The following is a 27,370-nucleotide window of genomic DNA, read 5'->3' on the forward strand; positions in this document are numbered from 1 at the left end:
GAGAGGTTCTCAGGCTGCACCTGGAACCTATGACAGGTTGGCCTGGTCAGGAAGGTCAGGGAAGTCTTCCCTGAGAATTGGATGACTGAACTGCAAGCTGAAGGGTGAGCAGGAATTAATGAGTGGCCAAAACAGGGAACAGATTTCCAGGCTCTGACTGTGTGCAAGTGCCATGTGGAGGAGTTTGAGGGACTAAAATGAAGGGTAGGGTGGATAGAGAGGAAAAGAGTAAGGGGGTGAAGGAGTGTTAATTAGGCTGCAGAGTTAAGTGATGGCCAGCTTATGCAGGGGGCAATGTAGACTATGTTAAGAACACTATCCCAACAGCAATGGGATGTCATTGGAAGGTCTATGCAAAAATATGACATGGTGAAATATGTGGGGTCTTGTAAATTCAGTTTGTCAAAATCCTAGTATTCTAAAACATTTTAAAATATACTCAACACATATACAAACCCCTACTGTTCCTTTTCCTTAATCTGCCCACCCTCGTTTCCAACAACTGTGGTGACATGAGATTGTACAAGGAGTTGGCTTCATATACATAATTCAGTCAATAATTTTTGTGTTATGTTCATGGGAGAAATGCTGGCTAATAGAATGAGTTGACTCAGTTGGAATGTATTCTTCCATTTTCTGGAAAAGTTTGTGTAAAATTATTATTACTTCCTTAATGTTTGTTAGAAATCCCCAATGAAGCTATCTGTGCCTGGATTTTTTCTTTGTGGGAAGATTTGTAACTACAAATTCAATTTATTTAAAAGAGTTTTTAGGGTATCTATTTTTTGGCTGAGCTTTAGTGGTTTGCATCTTCAAGGAATTTTTCTGTTTTATCTAATTTGCCAAATATACTGATACAAAGTGTTCAAAATGTTCCCTTTTAACAACTGCAGAGAATCTGTAATGTTATAACCTCTCATACTGATATAGGTAACTTGTCTTCTCTCTCTTTTTCCTGATCAGTCTGCCTGGCACTCGCCACCATACCCAGCTAATTTTTTTTGCATTTTTAGTAGAGACAGGGTTTCACCATCATGGCCAGGCTGGTCTTGAACTCCTGACCTCGTGATCCACCCACCTCGGCCTCCCAGAGTGCTGGGATTACAGGCGTGAGCTACCATGCCCTGCCTACTTTTTCTTTTGATTTCTGCTCTCATATTTCTTTTTTTTTTCTACTTACTTTGGACTAGACCACCACTATTTTTTGCTCCCCACTCTTCTCCTTCAAGGACTCCAATTATACACAAATACTTCACTGCCTTAAGTTGTCCCACCTTTTACTGATGCTCTATTTATATTGGTAGGAGGTGTGTGTTTCATTTTTTTTTCCTCTGTCTTTCAGGGAGGTTCTATTGCTGTGTCTTCAAGTTCACTAATCTTTTTGTAATGTCTAACTGTCATTAATCTAATCTAACATATTTTTTGTCTCAGACATTGGAGTTTTCATCTCTAGAAGTTTGATATGGGTATTTTTATACCTTGTCTGTAGTATCTTCAGTCTTTCCTATGGTTTCTGTAATATATGGAATATAATTATAATTGTTTTAATGACCTTGTCTAATAATCTTCATCATCTAATTTCCGAGTCAGTTTTGACAGAATGTTTTATTTTTTTGTTTTGAGACAGTCTTGCTCTGTTGCCCAGGCTGGAGTGCAGTGGCACGATCTCACTGCAACCTCCGCCTTCTGAATTCAAGTGATTCTCCTGCCTCAGCCTCCCGAGTAGCTGGGACTACAGGTGTGCACCACCACACCCTGCTACTTTTTGTATTTTCAGTAGAGACAGGGTTTCACCATGTTGGCCAGGCTGGTCTTGAACTCCTGACCTCAGGTTATTCACCTACCTCAGCCTCCCAAAGTGCTGGGATTACAGGTGTGAGCCACCATGCCCAGCCCAGCATGTTTTATTTTTCTTATTGTGTTGTATTTTTTTGTTGCATGCCTGGTAATTTTTGATTGGATGTTAGCCATTGTGAATTTTACTTTGTAGATTATTTTCATCCTTAAAATAGTTTGAGCTTTCTTCTGAAATATGATTTAAGCTATTTGGACAGTTTGAATGTTTTTGGGTCTTGCTTTTAGGCTTTGTTAGGTATTCTAGAGCATTTAGTTGAGGGTTAATTTTTCCCACTATTGAAGCAAGACCTTTCTTAGTACTCTTAACAGGTGCCTTGTGAATTATGAGGTTTTCCACTCTTGCTGATGGGATCAGGAATAATTCACCATCCCATGTGAGCTTTGAGTATTGTTTCCTCTGATCCCTTCTGATGGTTATTTTCCAAGCCTTTGGTTATTTCCTCTCATGCATGTACTGATCATTATTTAGCTTAATACTTTAGAGGAATGGTCAGCAGATCTCTGGAGTTCCCTATGTCACTCTGTCCTCTCCAGTATTCTCGCCTATGAACTCTAGTTGCCTTGGGCTCCTGGGACTCCCAGTTATATCTATTTACTTTATGGAGTCTTCTGTGTTTCCTCTCCCCATGCCAAAGCCTTTCTTCAGGCAGCAGGTTAGAGCAATTGAATTGCTCACCTTGTTTGCATTCCATCTCTTATGGATCACTGTCCTTCACACCGATGTCCAATGCCTTCAGGGCCATTGTTTCATATATTTTGCCCATTTAAAAAAGTATTTGGGAATTTATAATTACTTTCTACTTAAATTTACACAATCATTATTGAAGAAATTCACTCTTGCAATAATATATTTATGTACTTCAGTTGACACAGAATTTCAACATGTAAAGCATATAAAAATTTCTTGCCACATTTATGTTTAGAATGCTTACCTATATTATCAGGTGAATATTAAAATATTAGTAAGTACAATGACTTTTTTCAGATTAGACATGATAAATACCCTGCAAGACTACTTGGTCATTAGTCACACAGAATTTCAGAGAGATCAGAATCTGTGTGAAAATAGGTATGTGTCTTTTTGGCTTTTTAAAGGTCAAGGCTGAATCAAAGGTAAACAGAACATACTGCATAAATATGAAGCTAAAATTGAATTTTATGTAACACACACAACATTAGGTGGATAGACAGACTGTCCCAGTTTCTTTTTAGTAATTTTTTTTTTTAATCAAAGCTTTACACATAATTTAAAAACTCAAAGGTCGCCGGGCACGGTGGCTCACGCCTGTAATCCTAGCACTTTGGGAGGCCGAGGTGGGTGGATCACCTGAGGTCAGGAGTTCAAGACCAGCCTGGCCATCATGGTGAAACCCCATCTTTAAAAAAAAAAAAAAAAAACTCAAAGGTAACAAAACCTGCTATGAAAAAAGCCCACAACACCATGATGAAGCAGCTATTGCGCAGATGTTTTACCTTCATTCTGTGTGTCTATTTTCAATTCCAAATGGGCCTGTGTGACAAAGGAGATGCAGGACCCAACCAACCTGTACCAACAGGAACCATGGGCATGTGTATGGAAATGGGTGCTTGATGAGAATTAAGTTTGTGTTCATTTGAACAGCAGTACCCATTTATATTATTGCCCTAGGGTTATGTTAACTCTTCCACACTGCATCATAATATAATCAAAAGAGATCTAGACCATCTTAACATCACACATAATGTCACAATGACCTACCACATTGATGACATCATGCTAGCTGGGTGAGGTGAATAAAAGCAGCTAGCATACTGTACACTGGAGGATGGGAAAAAACAGCAAGCTGTTACATCAGTGAAATTTTTAGGCCCAGTAGGCTGCCTGAATGCCAAGATATCCCCTTCATGGTAAAGGACAAATTATTGCATCTCACCCACTCATTTCACCAAAATTATTCTGCCACCAAGGAAGCACACCAAGTTGTGTAGGCCTCTGTGGGAATTCAGAACTTGGCAATACTGTTCTGACTCATAAACTGGGTGAGATAGAAGTCTGCCAGTTTTCAGTAGGATCCACAGCAGGTAAAAGTTCTCTGGCAGGTACAGTGCATTCAGCCCTGTTGCATGGACCAATTCAGGATATTCTATGGTACAAGAGTATATGTGATAAGAAGCCATGAAAGTTGCTGGCAAGCTCCAATGGGAGAATCACGAGGTCGACTCCTGGCATTCTATGGCAAGACCAGGCCATCTGCAGTGCAAAACCCAAAAAGCAACTATCCATGCATGCTAATGTGCCTTGGTAAGAATCGATCATGGACATCAAGTGACCATGTAGCCAGAGATGCCATCATGAGCTGAGCACAAGCAGGTGGTCAGGCTCCCACATCGTATCTATTCTTTACCAATGTCCCTTCCTCAGCTCACACTTATGGCCTCTTGGGAGGCTCTCATGTCTAGCTTATGGAGGACCAAAAAAAGCCTATGCTGAATTCATGAATTCACTGAGTTTTCTTGGAATATAGGTTCAAAACAAAAATGGACTGCTACTGCCCTACAGCCCCATACAGGACTGGCCTTAAAAGACAGCAGTGAGGAGAACCCTCCCAAAGGGCATAATGTGGGGCAGTATTCCTGGTCATCAACTTTGTGTGGGAAAAAAAGTGGCTTGAAGTAAGAACATATTTTCATGGCAAATGGCAAATAAGTTGGCTAGTTAATCAGGGGTCTGGAATGAGAAAGACTGGCATATCAGGGACAAGAAGTATGGAGAAGCAGTGGAGAAATATATGAGATATGGTACGTAAGTAGAGGTTTTTGTATTACATAACACAATCTTTATCTGCCAGAGACAATCCAACATGTAAGCAGCATTAAACAACCAAGTACATTTAGCCAATTAACTTCAGCAGCTGCAGCCATCAGCTCCACAGTCCCCTCTCCCCACCCCTAGGAATGGCATAGGGGGCTCATGACGAAGTAGTCATCTTGCAGGAATGCAAGTGAGCAAGAGGCAAACAGATAGCTTCCACTTATCAAATAGTCACTCCCCAATGTTAAACACTAAGTTCCTGATACAGCACTAACCCTCAAGGATACCAAACAGCTAATTGGCAGGAAGCTGATTTATGCTGGATTCCTCCCATCCTAGAATGGGCAGTGATTCTCCTTGACTAGAAACTGCCCATCTCCATGTATGAGTTTGACCTCCTTGCCTGTAAGTTGTTGGCCAGCTCTACTATTCAAAGGTTTACAGGTTTTTGATCCATCAACATGTATCCTAATATTGCCTTTGATTTAGGGACCCACTTTACAGCAAAGGAGGTGTATCAGCAGGCACATAACCATGGGATCCACTGGTCCTATCACACATTCTACAACCTAGAAAATGCAGGCTTGATGGAATGATGGAAACCCTTTAGAAGTTGAAACTGAAGGAAAAGCTTGAAGATAATAGCCTGTGAAGATGGAATGGCCTTGTTCACCAGGGCACAGCATATACGCTAAATCAACACTCATTGTATGGTACTGTGTCTCATATACATATAACATACATGTTTGGGAATTGAGACGTGAGTCACCACTTGCAGAAGTCTGACTTGCAGACCCTGACTCAATGACAGATGAATGAATGCACTCACACCATTACAGTGTTTCAAATGGGCTAGGGATGGCTGTTGGCTGCTTTCAGAGGGCGAAATGCAACCAATCGACCCAGACCCTCTGTCTGTGCACAAATTTATTCCCTCAAGATTTTACAACAGGGCTGGGCATGGCAACTCACACCTGTAATCCCAGCACTTTGGGAGGCCGAGGCAGGTGGATCACCTGAGGTCGGGAGTTCGAGACCAGCCTGACCAATATGGTGAAACCCTGACTTTACTAAAAATACAAAATTAGCTGGGCATGGTGGCACATGCTTGTAATTCCAGCTACTCGGGAGGCTGAGGCAGGAGAATTGCCTGAACCCAGGAGGCGGAGGTTGCAGTGAGCTGAGATGGCACCACTGCACTCCAGCCTGGGCAACAATAACAAAACTCCATCTCAAAACAAAAAAAAAGATTTTACAACAGAGGTTCTAAGTAAACATACTTGTGGGTAATTAACATGGTTAAAAGAGTAGTTTTACCACAGGTAAAAGCTTTTGGTTCTGGGGCCCAGAGTAAATACTATTGCTAGGTAATTCTCCTTTGATCCTCCACCCAGCGCAAAATTAACATGAGTAAACAGAGTAGGGACAAATGGGTGTGGGGTAAGGTCTTTGATCAGTCTCTATCTCTTCCCTATGCTACTCTTTCCTATCTCTTTCCTATGAGTAGCATAGGAAAGAGATGGCTGCCTTCAACCTGCCTCAATAAAACCCTTTGGCCTTCTAAAAGGTTTGAGACTATAATCTCTAACTTTCCCTAAACATTTTCTGTAATATTTTGCCAACCACCCTGAGTGAATAGCAACAGGGAATGAAAGGACATAAATAGAATTCCCAATGCATAGTAGGCTGAATAATGGCCCCCAAATATGACCATATCCTAATAATTGGATTCTATGAATATGTTACCTTCATGGTAAAAGGATCTCAAGATACAGAGATTATCTTGGACTATCCAGTAGGTCCAATATAACCATAAAGACTCTTGCAAGGGAAAGGCAAGTTTGCTTAGTAGATGTGATGACTTAAGCAGGAGGATGGAGTGATGTGAGGAAGGGGCCATGAGCTATTGAATTGCAGGCAGCCTCTAGAAACTGAAAAAGGCAAGGAAACAGACTTTTTCTTGAAGACTTCAGGAAAAATAGTCCTGTTGACACCTTGATTTTAGGCTTCCAGAACTATAAGAAAATAAATTTGTGTTGTTTGAAACCACAGGTTTGTAGTAATGTCATGGGAATGGCAGGAAACCACATACTCTCACTCCCAGTGAGCCATGTGGGGAATTTGTGAGTCTAGAAGTCCTGATTCCCAAGAGAGGAACTTTTTCATCAAGAGACGCAATAACAGATCCTTCAAGTTTTAACTTGCTGAGGTTTCCCAGTCACTTCAGGGTCCATGTGCCAGAAGACCAGCAGGTAAGGAAGAGTCACCATGTTGGTTGGGGTAATTGAATTCATTCATCAGGAGGAAGTAGCGTTATTGCTACACGATGATGGCAGGAAGGAATATACCTGTATTTTACACTCAAGGTACAGTGGTCTCTTGAAACTTCCCAACATCAAGTAAAATGGACAACTTCCAAAACAGTAGGGTAAAGATCTCCAAATACTGGCTCCAAAAGCAATGAGAACACAGGCAAAAATGGTCAAAGTCAACTTTTTCAGAGCTCTAGAATTTAACTAAAGGCTTACAATCTGCGGTGCCTTTATTTGAGAAAAACAGCTAAATCTTGGTAAACAGGGAAGCATTTTAACTTGCCTTATTCCCACTCCCCACCTCTAATACAATGTTAAATAACAGTGGCAACAGTGAGCAACCTTGCCTTGCTCCTAACTTTAGGGAGAATGCTTCCAGAATGTTTCACTATTAAGCGATATGCAGTATCCAGAGTCCTGTTAAGCAGTATCCAGAGTCCTGTTATACTGTTGGCTTTTTGTCATCCATTTCCCACTGCACTGTAGTGTCACTTTTCTACTGAATCAAGTGATTCTATAGGTGTGGAGTTTTTCTAGACTTTCTGTTCTGTTCCATGGGTCAGTTTTTCTATCCATGCACCAATACTATCTTTTCTTCTTTACTGTAGCTTGGAATAGGTCCTGATGTCTCACAGTATAAATCCTTCAACTTTGTTTTTTAAGACTTCCTTAGCTATTCTTGACATTTTCCAGTTTCTTAGGAATTTTAAAATCAGTTTTTTTTTATTTTTGGAAAAAAGAACCTACTGAGATTTTTTTTTAATTGAGATTACATAGAATCTATAGGTCAACATCTTTACAATACTGAATTTTCCATCTTGAAGTTTAAAGAATTATTGTGTCTCTTGATGAAAAAGTTCCTCTCTTGGGAATCAGGACTTCTAGACTCACAAAGTTGTGGGGATGAGAAGCACAAACTCCCCATATGGCTCACTGGGAGTGAGAGTATGTGGTTATATTAATTTCCTATCGCTGCTATGACATTACTACAAACTTGAACTTCTGGGCTCAAGCGACCCACCCTCCTCCGCCTCCCAAAGTGCTGGGATTTCAGGCATGAGCCACCACACCCAGCTGGAAACATCTTTTATCTTAAAAATTTCTAAGCATCTTAAAAATTACCTCATTACTATAAATTTAGTTTTAACATAGCAATTTAACACACTTGCCAAGATCTTATTTAAACCTTCATTTTATAGACAGAGAAAGAGAGCTCACACAGGGGTGTCCAAGGGAGAGAATATAGTTATGGGTTCTTAGTTTCCGTTTCTGGTTGGGCCAGTAAATACCCTTCCTCATCCCCTTTTTTGCTTATCACTAGAGACAGAAACTAAAAACCATGGCTTCAGGCTGTTAAAAACCTAAAACAAAACAGAACACAACAATAACAAAATAAGGTAGGTTGGAAAAGCTTGACAGACAGCCTGCTTGGAGAAGCTGTGTGAAAAAGATAAGACTCTGCCACCACTCCTGAAAGTTCTTGGCCCAAGACGGAACTTAGTCTCAGAAACTCTTATACTAATAAAATTTGTACATCAAGTTAAGATCAGAGACAGTTAAAACATTAATAAAGACTGAAACATTTGTTCATTACAAATAATTTTATTTCATAACTTACTTTCCATGAACATAATATAATAGAACTTACCTATCTCCTCTATGCAACTTGTGGTTTAGATGAGTCCTTCTGGATCTTTTTCCCCATAAGGGCCTCTCTCCTTTTGCTTTACAGTGTAATCAGGGCAGAATAGATAGGTTGAGTAGCTAATTTATATCTCTGAAGATCTCCATAGATCTCTGAAGTTCTAAGTCTTCATAGTCTTTGCACCTTGCCAAGTTTGCTTTCCTTTGGGAATTTCGTCATAACCACAAGGTTATTCCCCAGACATGCAGTTTGGGAAAATTAACCTGGCAGTAAACGGGCTGTATTAGAAACAGTGGCAATCATAATGAGTTTATGCAATAAATGTGGAAAGCCACAGAAGGATCTTGAGTTAGGACGATGACAGTGACAACAGAAACGAGATCAGTACAAGAGATGGTGAAGACAGAATGGATACAACTTAGTTGCAAAATTGGCTGTGAGTGAAAGGAAGAAATCAAAGATGCCTGAAGCTGTGAGCTTCAGGTAGCCCTGGGTTTAACTTAGTTTTGACTTATCTTTGGATATACTAGTTGCTGACTACTAACTGAACAAGGTAGTCACCTTGTCATCTTGTAACTTATCTAAGTCTCAGTTTCCTCCTCTGTAAAACTATCAAAATAAAGCCGAGGAAAGGATTGAAATAAAATATAAAACCCTTAGCGCAGTGCCTAGTATCCATTAAGCAGTAGATAAATGGCGGTCATTATTAGGGAGTAGGGTAGAGGATAAGAATAGAAGGTTAAAAACAAGAGTAGGAGTAAGGATTTTGGGGTGGGGTTCGATCTTTCTATTACACATTACACGTACCTCTAACCAGAGAAAGGGGTTGGAGGAGAGTTTGATAATGTGACTAACAATCCTCCTCCTCTTAGAGGGAGATCTTGATAAAGGATAACCACCCACACGGAGGCCTGATATAAACTGGATTGCAGAATGCACTTGAGCTGGGAGCCCAAGTGGGCCAGGCTTCTTGCTTCCTATTTTATCCCACTTAAGCTAGGATAGCTAGGTCTATAGTGCAGCCTCAGACCTAACTTACACTATCATTTGCTGCTGAAGTTTCCGAACAAAGATAAAGACAGCCAGATCATATTAATTACATGGATAGGCAAGAGAGCATGAGCCCTGAGCAGGAAGGAACTGTCCAGGTGTACTTACCTCAAAGATGAGAAATCGAAGACAGCAAACCCTAGGTTCTTACCCTTCAGTCACTCCTTGCCATTGGTAAAACGCGGCCGATGAATGTCCTCACTTCTGTCTATCTGGGCTGGAGGTGATAAGGGTGATGTGCAAAGGGATGGGAGGAACGTTTTTCTCCGCAGCACCCACCACACCCAGCCCAGTGCCACGCACAGCAAGCGCTCCATAAAGGCACACAGCGCCGCCTCTACCAGGATCCTGGGCGGCCTTCACGGGATTTCTCCTGGCGTTGGCTTTCAGACCCGGCCTCCAGGCGGGGTGGAAAAGGTCGAGAGGGCGGCATCCTTTGGCTTTTCTCCTCCCACGCAGCTCTGAACTATGTTTATGCAACGTTTAATGGGCTCTAATAAAACTACTAATAATTTTGCCCCGCGGAAGCACTGACTACCTTGCTAAGCCGACTGTGCGGGGGTGAAGCTATAACCCTGAGGCGGGAAAATGCGGCCACCGAAAAGCGCATGCGCCACGGGGAGACGCTAGCGCTAGCTGCGGAGGTGGGCGGAAACCATGGCAACCCTGCGTGATGACGACATGGTGAGCGTCCCTAGCGCTGGATTACGACGCAGGCAGTGGGCGTGGACTCTGCGGTTCGCGTGACCGCGGGCGCAGCCGCCGGGCCTCGCAACAGCAGCAACGGCAGAGGCCGGCGGGCGAGGTCAAGATGGTGGCTCCGCGGGCGGGGGAGGCGGTGGAGGGAGGAGGAGTCCGACTTTAGCCAGCCGGAAACGCCGAAACCCAGAGATTTCCTGGGTAGCCGCCGCCGCCTTCTCAGCCACTGCCGCCTCCGCCGCCTGCTCCAGCTCGAGGAACGCGAGCGGGCGGCGGGGCGGGCCGTGAGAGAGACACGAGAGGAAGGAGGGCGGGGGCGGAGTTGCCCGCCTTAGCTCCCGCCCCCGGCCGCGGTCCGCGGCTCTACCCGGCCCGCCCAGCCCCGGTGTGGCAGCGGCTCATGGCGGCGGTGGGGCCCCCGCAGCAGCAGGTGCGGATGGCCCATCAGCAGGTCTGGGCGGCGCTCGAAGTGGCGCTCCGAGTGCCCTGCCTTTACATCATCGACGCCATCTTCAACTCCTACCCCGATTCCAGCCAAAGCCGGTTCTGCATCGTGCTCCAGATCTTTCTCCGGCTCCTTGGTAAGGGAACAGGGTACCCTGCGTCCCGGGACGGCTCTGCGGGAGCGTCTCACTATCACGAGACGTGCCCCGGGGAGCGGGCAGGCGCGCAGAGGCCATGGGTCGAGTATGTGATTTTGGGAATTACGGTTTCATCCCTCAAAGGGTCGTCTTTACGTGGTGGGAGGGGGAAGGAAATGATACTTGCCTGAGTTGACAGCGGAGCAGTCCCCCTAGCGAGGACTCAGTGTTGCACCCAAGTGAGGCAGGGAAGCAAGGTTGTGTGAGCATGCGGCTCTTTGCCTGCTGTTTGTCTTTGGAAGTGAGTACTGGTTTATCGCGTCCTATGCGACAGCCTTTTAAAAACAACTCTACTGTCCCAGTCTCGTCGTGTGTGACCTTGGACCTGTGCCAGGGCGTGGGCCTCAGTTTCCCTTTATTACAAAATGCAGAGTAGTTTTATGTTGTCACTTCTGCTGCACCCTAGGGTCCACAGGATCGTGAATTGTCTGTGGTAAATGACATCCAAGCGAAGGAGACAGGATTTCAAATGTCAGACCTTGAAACCATTACCAGAAATTCTCATGAAAGTGGTGATGCTTAAATCGAGTCCTAAAATTTTCCATTAATAAACGAGAAGGTATTGAAGATGACTGTAAAAAGTGATGAGACATTTGCAAAAGAGACTTCTGAAAATCATTGTCTTTGTTTCATATGGATGGAGTGTTAAAAGTATCTTTCATTCTTCCTCTCTATCTTCACTTACATCATCAGAGTGAAATGCATTTATGCATAAAAGAATTTTTTAAGTAATTGCAACTTGGCAAATTTTGTTAATGAGGTAATTCTAGTTCTCGATCTTAAGCAGGCTAATGCTTTTGAAGTGTTGCTGAGGGCAAACTGATGGTGAGGTCCTTACCAGGCCTTTCTGAAATTACAAGCCATCTGTTGCTTTATTCCTACAAAAGGGGAGTGGCAATAAAGGCTGAATTTTGTTCTTAGCAATAAATAGCCATATTTTACATTTGTCTCGTCCTTTACTTTTGCAAAGCATTTTCACTGGTATTATCTAACCTGACCTTCAAACATCCCTCAGAGGTAGGTGGTGTTATTCTCATTTTACAAACCAGGAAACAGGGTCATAGAGGTTAAGTGTTTTGCTCTTGGTAGGCAGCCGGTAAGTGGTTGCCAGAGCCTGGGCTTAAAAATCTTTTGACATTAAGTATGGTTTACTTTCCTCCCTAACAGCTGCCATCCAGATACAGAACGCTGTAGTAATGATCATATGCTAGATCTTAAACCTTAATTTTAACTAAACCAAACGTGATGTTCTTCAGCACAAGCTGCTTCAGTTACCCACTGGCTACCTAACTCCAGCCATTCCTTCTTGCCACTGCTAACGTATACCACCACCATTATTTGTGTTAAAAATTGGGCTCTGTTTGAGAGGATTCTGCATATTCATCCCAGAAATAGTGTAGTGATTGCTTTGAATATTCGTACAGCATGATAACTGCAGATTCTCTGAGAATCCCTTTGGGACCTGGTGCTTTACTGCAGCACTCTGTTGAGCTTCAGGCTAGGCAGCCTCAAAGAAAATAAGTATTTTCCTTAATTAAATAATTTGTAGTTTAAGAACATTGAACAAGGTAATCTGGTATTTTCCTTGTACTCACCATGCTTCTTTTGTAATAAATTGTGGAAGTTTGTGTTTGACAATTTAAAGAACATGACTTAAGGTGACTGCTCAGTGCTTTGGTTTTTTATTTTTACCTTTTAAAACATGAACAATGATGATACCTGTTTCATAGGGTGTTAAAGACAATAAAACTATTTTAATGCTTCATTTAATACATATTTTGTTAGATATTTTGGTCTTTTGAAATCATCAGCAAAATATTAGTGCTGTTTATTTGAAAATTTTCATCCCAGAATATCTGGATCAGACTTTTGAGAAATACAAAATATTTTCCAAATCTGTCATCTTATGATATTTTATATTGTGTCATGTAATTATGCTAATTTTTCACATTTGTAAGGATGATAAGAATAAAAAAAATTGTTTTGGTACTTAAAAATTACATGTTACTGAAAGACACAGGTTTGTGTGTAAAAGATGCCAGTGGATAGTTGAAATTAATTGTTCTGCCTTGTTAGTTGCTTTACAGTTGTAGACTTTTCAGTACTACTGTGTATAAGTCTTAACACTTGTCAGCCTTACCTTTTTCTTTAAAATTAATGTGTAAAAATGGGAATCTATCTCTAAGTAAAAAGCATTACTAGTTTTATGTGTGGTGGTAGAAGTATTTACTCCCCTCTAACTACAAAACGGTGCTACAACTGTACCTTCATTTGATATCAAACTAATTTGAGATTTCAACAGGTCAGAAAATAAAGCAACTCATTTTGGAGATCCAAATAAAATTCTATGACAATATATAGAATATTGGAGGACATAAAAGCTGTGTCTTAAGGAATGTTAAATGCTAAATGAAACTCAACCCAGAGCAGCATAATGCTGAGTTAGCAAATTTAAATCCAGAGCAGAAAATGCAAGCCTAGGAGTTTGTTTTAATAGTATTACTCATATGGTGATAATTCATTGAGGTGGGAAAAGGCTTTAAACATAACAGAAAACCCAGAAGTTACAAGGAAAAATCTGATAAATTTGAGTACATAAAAATGAAAAGCTTTTTAATGGCAAAACTTAAAAATCCTTGAATTACAAACTGAGAGAAAGTATTTGCATCCTATGTGATTCACTTTCTAGTAAGATTTTTACCCTGCCAGGGAGGCTGAGGCAGGAGAATAGCTTGAATCAGGAAGTCGGAGGTTGCAGTGAGCTGAGATCTCTCCACTGCACCCCACCCTGGCAACAGATCGAGACTGTCTAAAAAGAAAAAGAAAAAAACTTATACTCCCTTAGGAAAATGCCTAAGACAAACTATTCACAATAAACAATGTTCAATAAGTAAGAGAAAAGTATTTAGCCCTTCCTGCAGAAGCTTGATTTTATGGGAAAAAAAAAATTAGCCTTATTTATAATTGAATACAGTCAAGAGCAGGCATGGTGGCTCACGCCTGTAATCCCAGCACTTTGGGAGGCTGAGGTGGGTAGATTGCTTGAGGCCAGGAGTTTGAGACTAGCCTGGTCAAATGGTGAAACCTGTCTCTACCAAAAAATACAAAAATTAGCCAGGCGCAGTGGTGCCCTTCCCCACAGTCCCAGCTACTCTGGAGGCTGAGGCACGAGAATCAGTTGAACTTGGGAGGTGGAGGTTGCAGTGAGCCAAGATCGCTCCACTGCACTCCAGCCTGGGCAACAGAGAGAGACTGTCTCAAAAAAAAAAAAAAAAAAAAAAAAAAAATCAAGGCATGACACCGTGGCTCACGCCTGTAATCCCAGCACTTTGGGAGGCCAAGGTGGGCGGATCACAAGGTCAGGAGTTCTAGAGCAGCCAACATTGTGAAACCCTGTCTCTATTAAAAATACAAAAATTAGCTGGGCATGGTGGTGTGTGCCTGTAATCTCAGCTACTCAGCAGGCTGAGGCAGGAGAATCACTTGAACCTGGGAGGCAGAGGTTGCAGTGAGCTGGGATCGCGCCACTGCACTCCAGCCTGGGCAACAGGGTGAGACTCTGTCTCAAAAAAGAAAAAAAAGTCAAAACAAAGTTTATTTATCAGATTGATGAAGAGTTCAAAGTTTGATTAGTTTGGCAAAGGTATTTACCATTTTGAAATAGGTAAATTTATACAATTTTGGAAGACTCTTCTGTGTAAAACCATTAGGAACTATCAACTGTCATTTACAACTGACTTTTTTTTTTTGAGATGGAGTCTCACTCTGTTGCCCAGGCTGGAGTACAGTGGCACGATCTCAGTTCACTGCAACCTTCACCTCCTGGGTCAAGCGATTCTCCTGCCTCAGCCTGCTGAGTAGCTGGGATTATAGGCACGCGCCACCACGCTCAGCTAATTTTTAAATTTTTAGTGGAGACAGGGTTTCAACAGTTGGTCAGGCTGCTCTGGAACTCCTGATCTTGTGATTCACTTGCCTCAGCCTCCCAAAGTGCTGGGATTACAGGCATGAGCCACCGTGCCCAGCCATTTTTTTTTTTTTGAGACAGTCTTGCTTTGTTGCCCAGGCTGGAGTGCAGTGGCATGATCTCGTCTCTCTGCAACCTCCACCTCCCAGATTCAAGAGATTCTCCTGCCTTAGCCTCCCAGGTAGTTGGGACTGCAGGTGCATGCCACCCCGCCAGGCTCATACAACTTTTGATTCACAATTTCAATTCTAGGGAATTGGCCTAGAGATATAGTAGTACAAAAGAATTATGGGAAAGCATTACTGGAAATAACAAAGCAACAAACTTAATATGTATTGATACAAATCTGTCCATTGTATTAGGTCTAGCCATTCAATAAAGTTCTTTTCTTTTTTTTTTTTTTTTTTGAGAGAGTTTCACTCTTGTTGCCCAGGCTGGAGTGCAGTGGTGCCGTACGGCTTACCTCAACTTAAGCCTCCTGGGTTCAAGCGATTCTCCTGACTCAGCCTCCCGAGTAGCTGGGATTACAGGCATGTGCCACTACACCCAGCTAATTTGTGTTTTTAGTAGAGATGAAGTTTCTCCTTGTTGGTCCGGCTGGTCTCAAACTCCCCATCTCAGCTGATCCACCTGCCTTGGCCTCCCAAAGTGCTGAGATTACAGGCGAGAGTCACCATGTCTGGCCACAATAAAGTTCTTGAAAGGAATGAGATAGCTAGCTATTTTTCATGCCGTAAAAGACCTCACAAAACCTATGAAGTGAAAACACAAAGCCAATGTAATTAGAACTATCATAGGAATAGACAGATTTCTCAACAGTGGCAGTATTGACATTTTGGACAGGATAATTCTTTGTTTGGGGGTGGGGGCTCTCCTGTGCATTGTAAGATTTTTAGCAGCATCCCTATCCCCTACGCATTAGATGCCAGTAGCACCTTGTACCCCCACAACCCAGTGTGACAGCCAAAACTGTCTCTAGATATTGCCAAATCCTGGTTGAGAACCACTGGGATAGGCAAATAGATTAGTACTTAGACTTATTTATAATTAAATACATAGCCCAGAAACAGACTACTAATGTATATACAGAAATAATGTGTTTCAGAGATAGAATTGAAGTACATTGGGGTAAATGTGGACTGTTGAATTAATGATTATTTTGTTACACCTATGGAAAAAAATTATACTATATGTCTGCCTCATGTCAGTATATAAACAGTCACTTCTAGCCTGAGCAATGTAGTGAGACCCTGTCTCTACAAAAAAAAAAAAAAAAAAAAATTAGCCGGACTTGGCGGCAGGTGCCTGTAGTCCTACCTACTCAGGAGGCTGGGGTGGGAAGATTGCTTGAGCCTGCAGTGAGCTGTGATTGCATAATAGCACTCCAGCCTGGGTGACAGAGCAAGACCCTGTCTCTTAAAAAAACAATAGTCATTTTTAAGTGTATTCTTAGCCATGTCAATATGAAATGCAGAACTTTCACTGTTTAGAAGAAAATGTGGACTATCTTATTTTTCCAATCTTAGATTGAGGAGGAAATTCCTTAAAAATATATAAAACCAAATAGATAATGAAGATTGATAAACTGAATGATATTGAAGTTAAAAACCTATATTAATCAAAAGATCTCGCTCTGGGCAACAGAGCGAGACTCCATCACTAAAAAAAAAAGAAGTGAAACCTCTGGTAAGGAGGAGCTACTGTACTTACATTTAACCATTTATTATAAAGGCTGTTACAAAGGACACAAATGAATTGACCAGATGGAAGGAGATACATAAGGTGAGGCAAAGAAAGAGAGAAGGGGAGAAGAAGGGGCATGGAGCTGTGGGTTCAGCTATCTGAGAGCTCACAAAACTAAGTCCTTTTGGGTTTTTATAGAAGCTTCATTAAACAGGCATGATTGATTAGATCACTGGGCATTGGTTTATGGACTCAATCTTCAGCTTCTTTCCCCTTCCCAGAGGTGGGGGCTGGGGGTGGGAATGAAAGTTATAACCCTTAATCACTGGGTTGGTTCTCCTGGCTACCTAGACCCATCCTGAAGCTATCTAGGGGCCTCCAGGTACCAGTCATCTGATTATTGTCAAAGCAGTCACTCCAGAGATTCCAAGGATTTTTAGAAGCCTTGTCAGAAAATGGGACAAAGACCAAATATTAATGTATTTTTTATGATATCACAGATGGGAAAGACAGACTAGAAAAACTTGCTTTAACTCTTCATTTAATACCTCTCTGAAGGGTCTGGCTTTTTAAAATCCATGTTCATATATTTTTCATAAAAGCATACTTGTTATAATTGTATTTAAAAGCAAAAATTTAATTTTGTGTTCTATACTTAGAATACTTTTTTTTTTACCTAAAATGAGAATCCAATAGAAATTTTTTCTTTATGATTTGTCAAGTATGCCAACAGATTGACAACATTTCAAGACACTACTTTGTTGTAAATTTCACCACTTAAGGCTCTCTTGGGAGTAAGGTAGTAAATACATTTATTTCTATGTTTTTCCATATTCTGTCAGGTATTAAAATGTTTTTGCACATTTTTGTTTTAAAGGTATTTAGGGCACTTGGAGAATTGTAAATACTATGTTTTGTACCCTGATTTTTAGTCACAAGTTTCCAAAAGTGGGTAAGGGTATGAATGGACTTTACACATAAAAGAGAGAAACACTTTCTTATGTAACATGCATGGTAAGTTTTTTTATTTTTTCCTTTGTTTTTATTTGCTTGTTTTTGGTAATCCAAATTGAAAAGGCCTGAACTCTTTCATGAGTTGAGTTCACATATAGTTTCAAAGTTCCTGAATTGATTTGGATACCTGCCTCTTTTTGACTACTTTGAAAACTCTATTGAAACTCTCTTAATCACTGGAGAACTGGACCAAGATCTCTGAGTTGTGATTTCAGTAAATTCTGTTCTCTGGTGTCCCAAGGTTTTAATTCTTTATAAAGCAGCATTTAGACATAGCCTTGATTACTTGTCCAAGTCTTCCAAATCCTAATGAGAAACTGTCTCTGGACTTTTTTTTTTTTTTCTGAGACAGAGTCTCACTCTGTTGCCTGCTAGAGTGCAGTGACACGATCTCGGCTGACTGCAACCTCTACCCTTGGAAGCGATTCTCCTGCCTCAGCCTCCTGAGTAGCTGGGATTACAGGCACCTGCCACTGCACCCAGCTAATTTTTTAGTACAAACGGGGTTTCGACATCTTGGACAGGCTGGTCTTGAACTCTTGATCTCGTGATCCACCCACCTTGGCCTCACAAACTGCTGGGATTACAGGCCTGAGCCACCATGCCCGGCCTGTCTCTGGACTTTTATATTTTCTTAGACCTACAGTATAAATACCAAGAAAGAGTTTCATGTCTAATGTAAAAATGCAATTAAATTTCGATATTATTCTGTGATGGCCATGACAAAGATTATTACTTTGGAGACTTATTACTTGGGATGTTGGCTTTTAAAATGAGAGCAGATTCTTCCTGAATTCCATAGGTAGGAATATGAATATAAAAGAAAAATCTATGAACCCCTTATGCCTACAAACTTTGGGTAGGAATTATTTTGTTCTATAACTTTGAAAACTTAGAAGATTTGTTTTAAAGTTTTTAAAGTTTTGTCTCAGGAAAAATAATGTTGTTTTCCATGTAGAGAATGTAAGGTTACATATGGCATCTGGAAGGCTGAATTAATTCCATTTCCTTGTTACCTTCCATGGAAGAAGTGTCTAATAAAAAATAAAATCTGTTTTCTGTTAAAGAGCCTGTTGAGCTCACAACTCTGGGAGATTATTAGTGGCCCATTTGCTTGGGGAATCAGGTGGTTCGTATTCAGAGGTTTATGTATCTTTTACTTCATTGTGTCCTTTTGTTTTCCTTTTCACAAATGACTTCACACTTTGGCACAGGATACATTTTAAATCCCTGGGCAGAATCATCACTTAAAGGAACTAGCCTGGCCTGGTGCAGTAGTTCATGCCTGTAATCCCAGCACTTGGGAGACTCATGAGGATCACGAGGTCAGGAGTTTGAGATCAGCCTGGCCAGCATGATGGCATGCCCAGGAGGCAGAGGTTGCAATGAGCTGAGATAGTGACAGGGCGAGACTCCGTGTCAAAAAAAAAAGGAACTAGCCCTTGCTTTTATGTGCAATGGATTGTGAAATGCATCCACTGTAATAATATGCAGTGTCTTGATTACCTGCTGAAATAGGGTGAATAGATGGACTTTTATTTTATTGCTTAATATTTATTTATTTATTTATTTAGAGACAGTGTCTCCCTGTCACCCACGCTGACGTGCAGTTGGTGCCATCTCAGCTCACTGCAACCTCCTCCTTCCAGGTTCAAGCGATTCTCCCGCCACAGCCTCCTGAGTAGCTGGGAGTACAGGCGTGTGCCACCATGCCCGGCAAATTTTTATATTTTTAGAAGAGACAGGTTTTCATCATGTTGACATGGTCTTGAACTCCTGGCCTCAAGATGCACCTGCCTCGGCCTCCCAAAGTGTTGGGATTACAGGCGTGAGCCACCATACCCGGCCATAGATGGATTTTTAATTTGGAGTTTGTCACTTTTTCTGTACTCCAGGATATGGTTTCTCATTGTCTTTTTCATAGATTTTATTTTTCAAGCAGGTTATATTTTGTAGTTGCCTTTAAAAATAACTGGATGTGACAGACATTTCCCCATGAATACTAATTGTACTTATTTTGTACAGACTATTGTAGGATCCATAGATGGACAGGTAGGATCCTTGCTTTCTGTTGTAGATATATGTATAATAGGGTAGATGATACTTAGATCTAACTACAGACTGCAATATCTGGTGACATATGAGTGTTAGGTGTTTCACTAAGTTCTGCGGGTATGCTGAAAGAACAGTGTCTATCAAAGAAAGTGGGTTTCTAGGATAGGTAGGATTTGAACAGTCAGGGATTGGGAAGTTGATGGGGTCATCATTCCAAGCAAAGAGAATCTAAACACCACTGTACCTATAGTGGAGAAAGGAATGTGGGGAACATAAGTCTGGAGCATTGATGTATGTGTGTTAGGAGGAGTACTACTACAAAGCAAATTGGATACTCGAATGCCAGAAGCAGGAATGTAGGTTTTAGTTGATAGTAATTTCAGAGCTGCTGAAGTATTTTGAGCAGAGGAATGAAGAAAGGCAATTTGGTGATGGCTTGAAGATGGATTTAGACAAGATGAGGTTTTTTGTTTTTTGTTTTTGAGACAGTAATTGATTGGTGTCACAGAAAAGGGAGATAGAGATGTTAGAAGAATTTGGCAACTAATTGGCAAAGTTTGAGTGTGTGGGGTTGGGTTGAGAGTACCTCTAAGAGATTAATAATGGTACCTTTAACTGAAATATCAAATCATAAGGAAAAGCCGATTCTAGTTTAAGGCAAGTTGTGTTTTAGAACTTTGGAGATTTGCAGTTGTAATGTAGGAGTGAAACTAGGTGAGTATTTAGATGTCATTCCCATTGTTGAAACATTGGCCAATAACATGTTTATTGTAATCCTACTTAAAATATGCATTTCTGTCAGAGTACAAAGAAAGATGGCGTCTATGGGGGGAAAGAGGAATCACCATTTTTTAAAAACATGTCTTGGTTTTCTGAGTGTTACTTTTGTTATGTGAAAAACAATAGAAAGAGTTGACTATTTTAAGAAACAGATTCAGCATTGTACAGGAAAAAGGGAACTTGGAGGATGTTTCTAAGTCTGAAAGAAACTAGGTAGGAGGGAAAAAATTCTGAATTTTTTGACCCTTTGAAGAATGCTCAGAGTTAAAGAGCAGGAAAAATAAGAGCTGGTATGACTTAGCTAGAAGAAAAGGAAGAATTAGGTGGAAGTATAAAACGAACTTGATTTCTTAAAGAATGCTTTAAACCAAAAATCTAAAACTTGGCTGGGCATGGTAGCTCACGCCTGTAATCCCCACAACTTTGGGAGGCCGAGGTGGGTGGATCACTTGAGCTCAGGAGTTAAGAGACCAGTCTGGCCAACATGGTAAAACCTTGTCTCTACTAAAAATACAAAAATTAGCTGGGTGTGGTGGCAGGTACCTGTAATCCCAGTTACTTGGGAGGCTAAGGCAGGAGAATTGCTTGAGTCTGGGAGGCAGAGGTTGCGGTTAGCTGAGATTGTGCTAGTGCATTCCAACCTGGGTGACAGAGCAAGACTCTGTCTCAATCAATCAATCAATCAACCAATCAAAAACTTAATAGGAACAAATGGTTTTCATTTGGGTTATTTTTAGCTCTTATTTTTTAAAATTATCTTAATCATTATCAAATGATGAAGGATATATTCTTTTACAAATTCATCTTGAAGATAATTTAGTAATTTGGTGCCTTTGGCATATACAGTGTTACTTGAAATAATCTTGAAATTAGGAAGGAAGGAAATTTTTGAAAGGAAGGAAGTAAAGAATTTACCTTCCTAGCCAACATGGTGAAACTCCATCTCTACTAAAAATACAAAAATTAGCCAGGTGTGGTGGCAGGCACTTGTAATCCCAGCTACTTGGGAGGCTGAGGCAGGAGAATCGCTTGAACCCAGTAGGTGGAGGTTGCAGTGAGCTGAGATTGCACCACTGCACTCCAGCCTGGCGACAGAGCGAGACACCGTCTCAGATAAAAAAAGAATTAGGATGTTTGGTCTGTCCTCTTGACTACAAAACCTTCATTGCCCTTTAAACCTAAATTGTCTTGAGGCTTAATGTACTGAACATACTCATATTTCCTAATTAGAGAAAGAATATCATAACTATTAGTGGGAAAACATTCTTAAAGATACTTCATTCAGATTACTTTTCCTTTCTTTCTTTTAGGTATATTTGTATCCAGTATTGTTCTGATCTTGTCCCAGAGATCACTTTTCAAGTTTTACATGTACAGCTCAGCCTTTCTGTTAGCTGCAACTTCGGTGTTGGTGAATTACTATGCTGCTTTGCACATTGACTTCTATGGTGGCTACAACACATCAGCTTTTGGAATTGAGCTGCTTCCTCGAAAAGGTCCCTCACTATGGATGGCAGTTATCGTTCTACAGCTAACATTTGGAATTGGATACATTACACTACTCCAGATTCATTCCATCTATTCACAATTAATCATTTTGGATCTCTTGGTTCCTGTAATAGGCTTAATCACAGAGCTACCATTACACATCAGAGAGACTTTAGTGTTTACCTCTTCCTTGATTCTCACATTAAATACAGTGCTTGTCCTGGCAGTGAAACTGAAGTGGTTTTATTATTCCACACGATATGTTTATCTTTTAGTGAGGCACATGTATCGAATTTATGGATTACAGTTATTGATGGAGGACACATGGAAGAGGATTCGTTTCCCAGACGTACTGCGAGTCTTTTGGCTAACAAGAGTTACGGCTCAGGCTACAGTGTTAATGTACATCTTAAGGATGGCAAATGAAACTGATTCCTTCTTTATTTCTTGGGATGATTTTTGGGACCTCATTTGCAATCTCATTATCAGTGGATGTGATTCTACACTAACTGTGCTGGGCATGAGTGCTGTAATTTCCTCAGTAGCCCATTATTTGGGGCTTGGAATATTGGCCTTTATTGGATCAACTGAGGAAGATGACAGGCGGCTTGGCTTTGTTGCACCAGTTTTATTTTTTATTTTGGCTCTTCAGACTGGGTTAAGTGGGCTAAGACCAGAAGAGAGACTTATTCGCTTAAGTAGAAACATGTGCCTTCTATTAACTGCAGTCCTGCATTTTATCCATGGAATGACAGACCCTGTATTAATGTCTCTCAGTGCCTCTCATGTGTCATCTTTTCGTAGACATTTTCCTGTGCTGTTTGTCTCTGCTTGCCTGTTTATTCTTCCTGTCTTACTCAGTTATGTTCTTTGGCATCACTATGCACTAAATACATGGTTGTTTGCCGTTACAGCATTTTGTGTGGAACTGTGCTTAAAAGTAATCGTTTCTCTCACTGTTTATACGTTATTCATGATTGACGGCTACTATAATGTCCTCTGGGAAAAGCTTGACGATTATGTCTACTACGTTCGTTCAACAGGAAGTATTATTGAATTTATATTTGGAGTTGTAATGTTTGGAAATGGGGCTTACACTATGATGTTTGAGTCAGGAAGTAAAATTCGGGCTTTTATGATGTGCCTACATGCATATTTTAACATCTACTTACAAGCCAAAAATGGCTGGAAGACATTCATGAATCGTAGGACTGCTGTGAAGAAAATTAATTCACTTCCTGAAATAAAAGGGAGCCACTTACAAGAAATAGATGATGTATGTGCAATCTGCTATCATGAGTTTACAACATCTGCTCGTATTACACCATGTAATCATTATTTCCATGCACTTTGCCTTCGGAAATGGCTGTACATTCAAGATACTTGTCCAATGTGCCATCAAAAAGTATACAACGAAGATGATATCAAAGATAACTCAAATGTATCTAACAACAATGGATTTATTGCACCCAATGAAAATCCAGAGGAACCTATAAGAGAAGCTGCTGCTGAATCTGACAGGGAATTGAACGAAGATGACAGTACAGATTGTGATGATGATGTTCAAAGAGAAAGAAATGGAATGATTCAGCACACAGGCACAGCAGCTGAAGAACTTAATGATGATACTGACTGATTAAAATAGCATTTATTAGTCATTGAGGTATTTGTTTAAAATTCAGTTCATCCAAAATGGAGTAATATCCTTCACCTTCCGTGTGTAACCAAGCACAAAAACAGTATCAATGTTGAATCTGTGAATGGTTTTCCGTTTACTGTGATGTGCTACTGTAAATATACCTCTTTAATTACTTCTGGTCTCTTTGGTGACCTGTTTAAATTTGTGTACATTATTGTACATAGAATAAAATGTTTTCACATTTTTATGACAAAATTTGAACAAACAGCTTTTTAATAGATGTAATGATCATGTGGTGCGTCAACTGTGCCAAAGATTCTTCAATTATATAATGTATCTAACTTTGGACCTCAGTTTTTCTTTAGAATGGGTGGGAGAATGAAAAATACAAATCAGGAAACCACATTAAAGTCAAGGAAATAAACAAAATAATTTGACCAGAGAATAAAGGACATGAGAGAGTATTTCAAAACTAAAGAAAAAATTAGCTTGCCAGAAGCAACTGAAGAACTTTTTTGAAACTTGAGTAGCAGTGTAATTGAGCTGAGTCTGAAAGTCATGATTCAGAGACTGAGGGTTGAGAAATAAACTATCGACTAAACTTTGATATAAACCAGAATGTGCTAATTTTTTTAATATAAAATTGGTTTGTTAGCCATTCTGTGTCTGCAGTATTGTCATAAAATTATCCTTTCATTGTTTTGAAGATATTACAAAAGTTTTTTATTGTTTAAAACAATAAAAAATAATACCTTATTATTTATTGTTTAAAACAATAAATAAGGTACTCAGTGATATAAAAACATCCTGATCTGATTTTATGAGAAAAAGAAGGGGAATGGTGTTTACTGATACACAGTATTTCTTTAGACAACTTCCAGATAATTTCTTTATTGAAACTATCAGCAAGTTTTACTGTGAAATTTTACATACATGATGGAAAGTGGAAGGCATATGCCAATTATATTCCAGGAAAAAATACTTTAATAGTATTGTTATATAGTGTATTGGCTAATTCCAGTGGATCCTCATCTCTCACTGCTGACATTATCTCCAATATTTGACTAAAACAAAACAAAAACAAAAATGGTTAAATCTCCAAGTACACATTCTGTTCTAAAGCCATATAATAGTTTTTCATATAAAGGAAAATGTTAGAGCACCTTTAATATAATAAAGTTTAACAGTTATAAGTTTTTCAGCAATATCAAGAAAAACTTACTGCCAGTAACTAGAAACAGACTTATGGGACTGTCTTGCATATAACTAGAGCTAAGAACCAGGTTCAAGTAAATTATTAAAGCAGCCATCTGTCTTACGTGCACCACAGTTATGGCATTAACCCAGTGGAAATGAAGAGTCGTTTGCAGTTGCAGCTCACAGCACGTTCATTAGGGGGTCATGATAAGCATTTAAAAAATTGACAAGTATACTGTACTTGGTAAGTACTGTTCCATTTTTCTTTTGGTTTTATTATGTATGTGTCCTAAGTCACAATGTAATTTGTACTAGGGGACAGCAGGTATAGTTGGAAAGCCACTATGAAGGTTATCAGGTTGGTGCAAAAGTATATTTACTTGGAAAAATGTGTGGTTATTGAGGGGGAGGGGGGTGATTCTCCTGCCTCAGCCTCCCGAGTAGCTAGGATTAATAGGTGCCCACCATCACACCCAGCTATTTTTGTATTTTTAGTGGAGGCGGGGTTTCACCATGTTGGCCAGGCTGGTCTTGAACTCCTGACCTCATGATCCACCTGCCTCCACCTCCCAGAGTGCTAGGATTACAGGCGTGAGCCACTGCACTCAGCCACATCTTTGAGTTTCTGTTCTTAAAATAATGATTATCCATAGTGTCTCCTAGCAGTATTACATGTAAGTGGAATATTTTAAATACATGAATTAGGAAGTTCCAAAGCCAAAATGGAACATTTGAATATTTTTTGCCTAAGCTTTTTGTTCCCTTAGTGGGTATCTTAAATGTTAACATGTAAAGGAATTAAGGATGGGGATCCAAGATTAATGGGAATTTAAAAAATTGTTTTGTAATAGTGACACAAAAGCCTTGCTTGATGTTTATACTAAGCAAACATTACACTACATGTTTATCTGACAGTCAAAATATCTTAAAAGCAAACCTATTAACATTTACATTAAGACAGTGAAAATCCAATTTTCATAGGAAACTACCGAATGTCTCCCTCTGTATGTCCTTCTCAGAACTGGAACTGTTGATCAGTGCTGCTGATGACACAGTTTTGAAGGTCACAGCAGCTTTGCTAAGATTATATTGCATAGCAAATTCATTTTATTGAAATTACTTATAAGAAATCTATTGAGGCCAGGCAGGGTGGATCACACCTGTAATCACCGCACTTTGGGAGGCTGAGGTGTGCGGATTGCCTGAGCTCAGGAGTTTGAGACCAGCCTGGGCAACATGATGAAACACCATTTCTACTAAAATACAAAAAATTAGCCAGGCGTGGTGGCATACACCTATAGTCCTAGCTACTCGGGAGGCTGAGGCAGGACAATTAGTTGGAGGTGGAGGTTGCAGTGAGCTAAGATTGTGCCAGTGCACTCCACTGCACTCCAGCCTGGGCAACAGAGCAAGACTCTTGTCTCAAAAAAAAGAAAAAAAAATCTATTGGAACTTAGGACATCCTATTTTACTGTTTGATAAGAGATAATGCAATTTATGGCAATCTTTGAATAACACTTCAGCAGCCATGCTATTTCCATATATCTTCAGTGGTCAAAGCTGTAGTTATTCCAAAACGAATATAAAGTTGTTTAATGTCCCTGAGAATTTAGTGGCTTTTGTTTAATGTAGCACTTTTACAGTAGGCACAGGTTTTTGTGGAATATTTTTGTTTTTTGAGATGCAGTCTCACACTGTGGCCCAGGCTGGAGTGCAGTGGCACAATCTCAGCTCACTGCAATCTCCACCTCTCAGGTTCAAGCGATTCTTTGGCCTCAGCCTCCCAAGTAGCTGGGATTACAGGCGCCCACCGCCATGCCTGGCTAATTTTTTTGTATTTTTCGTAGAGATGGGGGTTTTGCCATGTTGGCTAGGCTGCTTTGGAACTCCTGACCTCAAGTGATCCTCCCACCTAGGCCTCCCATAGGATGACAGACGTGTCACTGCACCCCGGCCAGGCAAAGGTTTTTAGTCTTGCAAGATCTGTATGATTCCTGCCACCATCTCCTTTCCAGCCCTTCTCCATACTGATACCAGTTAATAGCTTTTAAAAAAAAAATAATTGCCACTCTCTTGATTAAAATCCTTTGGGTAGTGATAAAATCTAAGCAAAATGCTGGCATATAAGAGCGCTCACAATCTGGGCTCACTCTACCTTCCCAGACTTCTACCACTTACCCTGTGCATCCTACTTTCTGCCACACTTGTTCCTCAGGATCAGGTCAAGCCCTTCTGCAGTCTGCCTTTGCTCAAGGTGTTTGTCTTTCTCTGGCTTAACTCCCAGTCATGCTTAGTAAACAACTGAAATGTCACCTTAGTAAAGCTCTCTCCTGTTTCCCTCAAAGCAGTTGATGTGCCCTGTGGTCCTGGTCATATATTCCAACTTGTATAACAGCACTACCATCTTGGACTCTGTCTGCTTATTTGCTCCAGGAGGGCAGGGATCCTTCCTGACTCACTGAATGCCTTATCTAAAGTGCCAGGTGGCACAGTGTGCCTATTCATCTGGTGGATGGATAAGACAGGGACTGTCTTGATTCTTCTGTGTAGCC

General features: G+C 40.6%; 2 protein-coding genes across 6 annotated transcripts in view; one reads left to right on the top strand and one right to left on the bottom strand.

Moving 5' to 3' along the window:
- The first annotated feature begins 10,542 nt into the window (after positions 1-10,542).
- Positions 10,543-26,548, top strand: RNF139 (ring finger protein 139). The gene is made up of 2 exons (XM_012451611.2): positions 10,543-10,935; positions 21,805-26,548. Exons 1-2 carry the CDS (start codon positions 10,755-10,757, stop codon positions 23,616-23,618), a joined length of 1,995 nt encoding a protein of 664 aa, XP_012307034.2. The 5' UTR covers positions 10,543-10,754; the 3' UTR covers positions 23,619-26,548.
- The window catches only part of TATDN1 (TatD DNase domain containing 1), a 60,346-nt gene continuing 45,625 nt past the window's right edge, over positions 12,650-27,370 (bottom strand). For 2 of the 5 annotated variants that reach the window (XM_064384574.1, XM_064384575.1), the window contains exon 13: positions 12,650-13,804. In XM_064384574.1, coding sequence (XP_064240644.1) covers positions 13,693-13,804 — 112 coding nt within the window. In that variant the 3' untranslated portion in view covers positions 12,650-13,692. Of the gene's footprint in view, positions 13,805-15,397; positions 15,715-24,496; positions 24,686-27,370 lie in introns of those variants that run through there. The other 3 variants (XM_064384576.1, XM_064384577.1, XM_012451618.2) reach the window with 3 other exon arrangements.

The sequence above is a fragment of the Aotus nancymaae genome, unplaced genomic scaffold (genome assembly GCF_030222135.1).
Source record: "Aotus nancymaae isolate 86718 unplaced genomic scaffold, 86718_ANA_hifiasm-v0.15.2.pri h1tg000036l, whole genome shotgun sequence".
NCBI lineage: Eukaryota > Metazoa > Chordata > Mammalia > Primates > Aotidae > Aotus > Aotus nancymaae.

Coding starts and splice junctions, on each gene's coding strand:
- RNF139 (XM_012451611.2), top strand. CDS start 10,755: ATGGCGGCGGTGGGGCCCCCGCAGCAGCAGGTGCGGATGGCCCATCAG. Junction 10,936..21,804: donor GATCTTTCTCCGGCTCCTTG/GTAAGGGAACAG, acceptor TCTTTCTTTTAG/GTATATTTGTATCCAGTATT.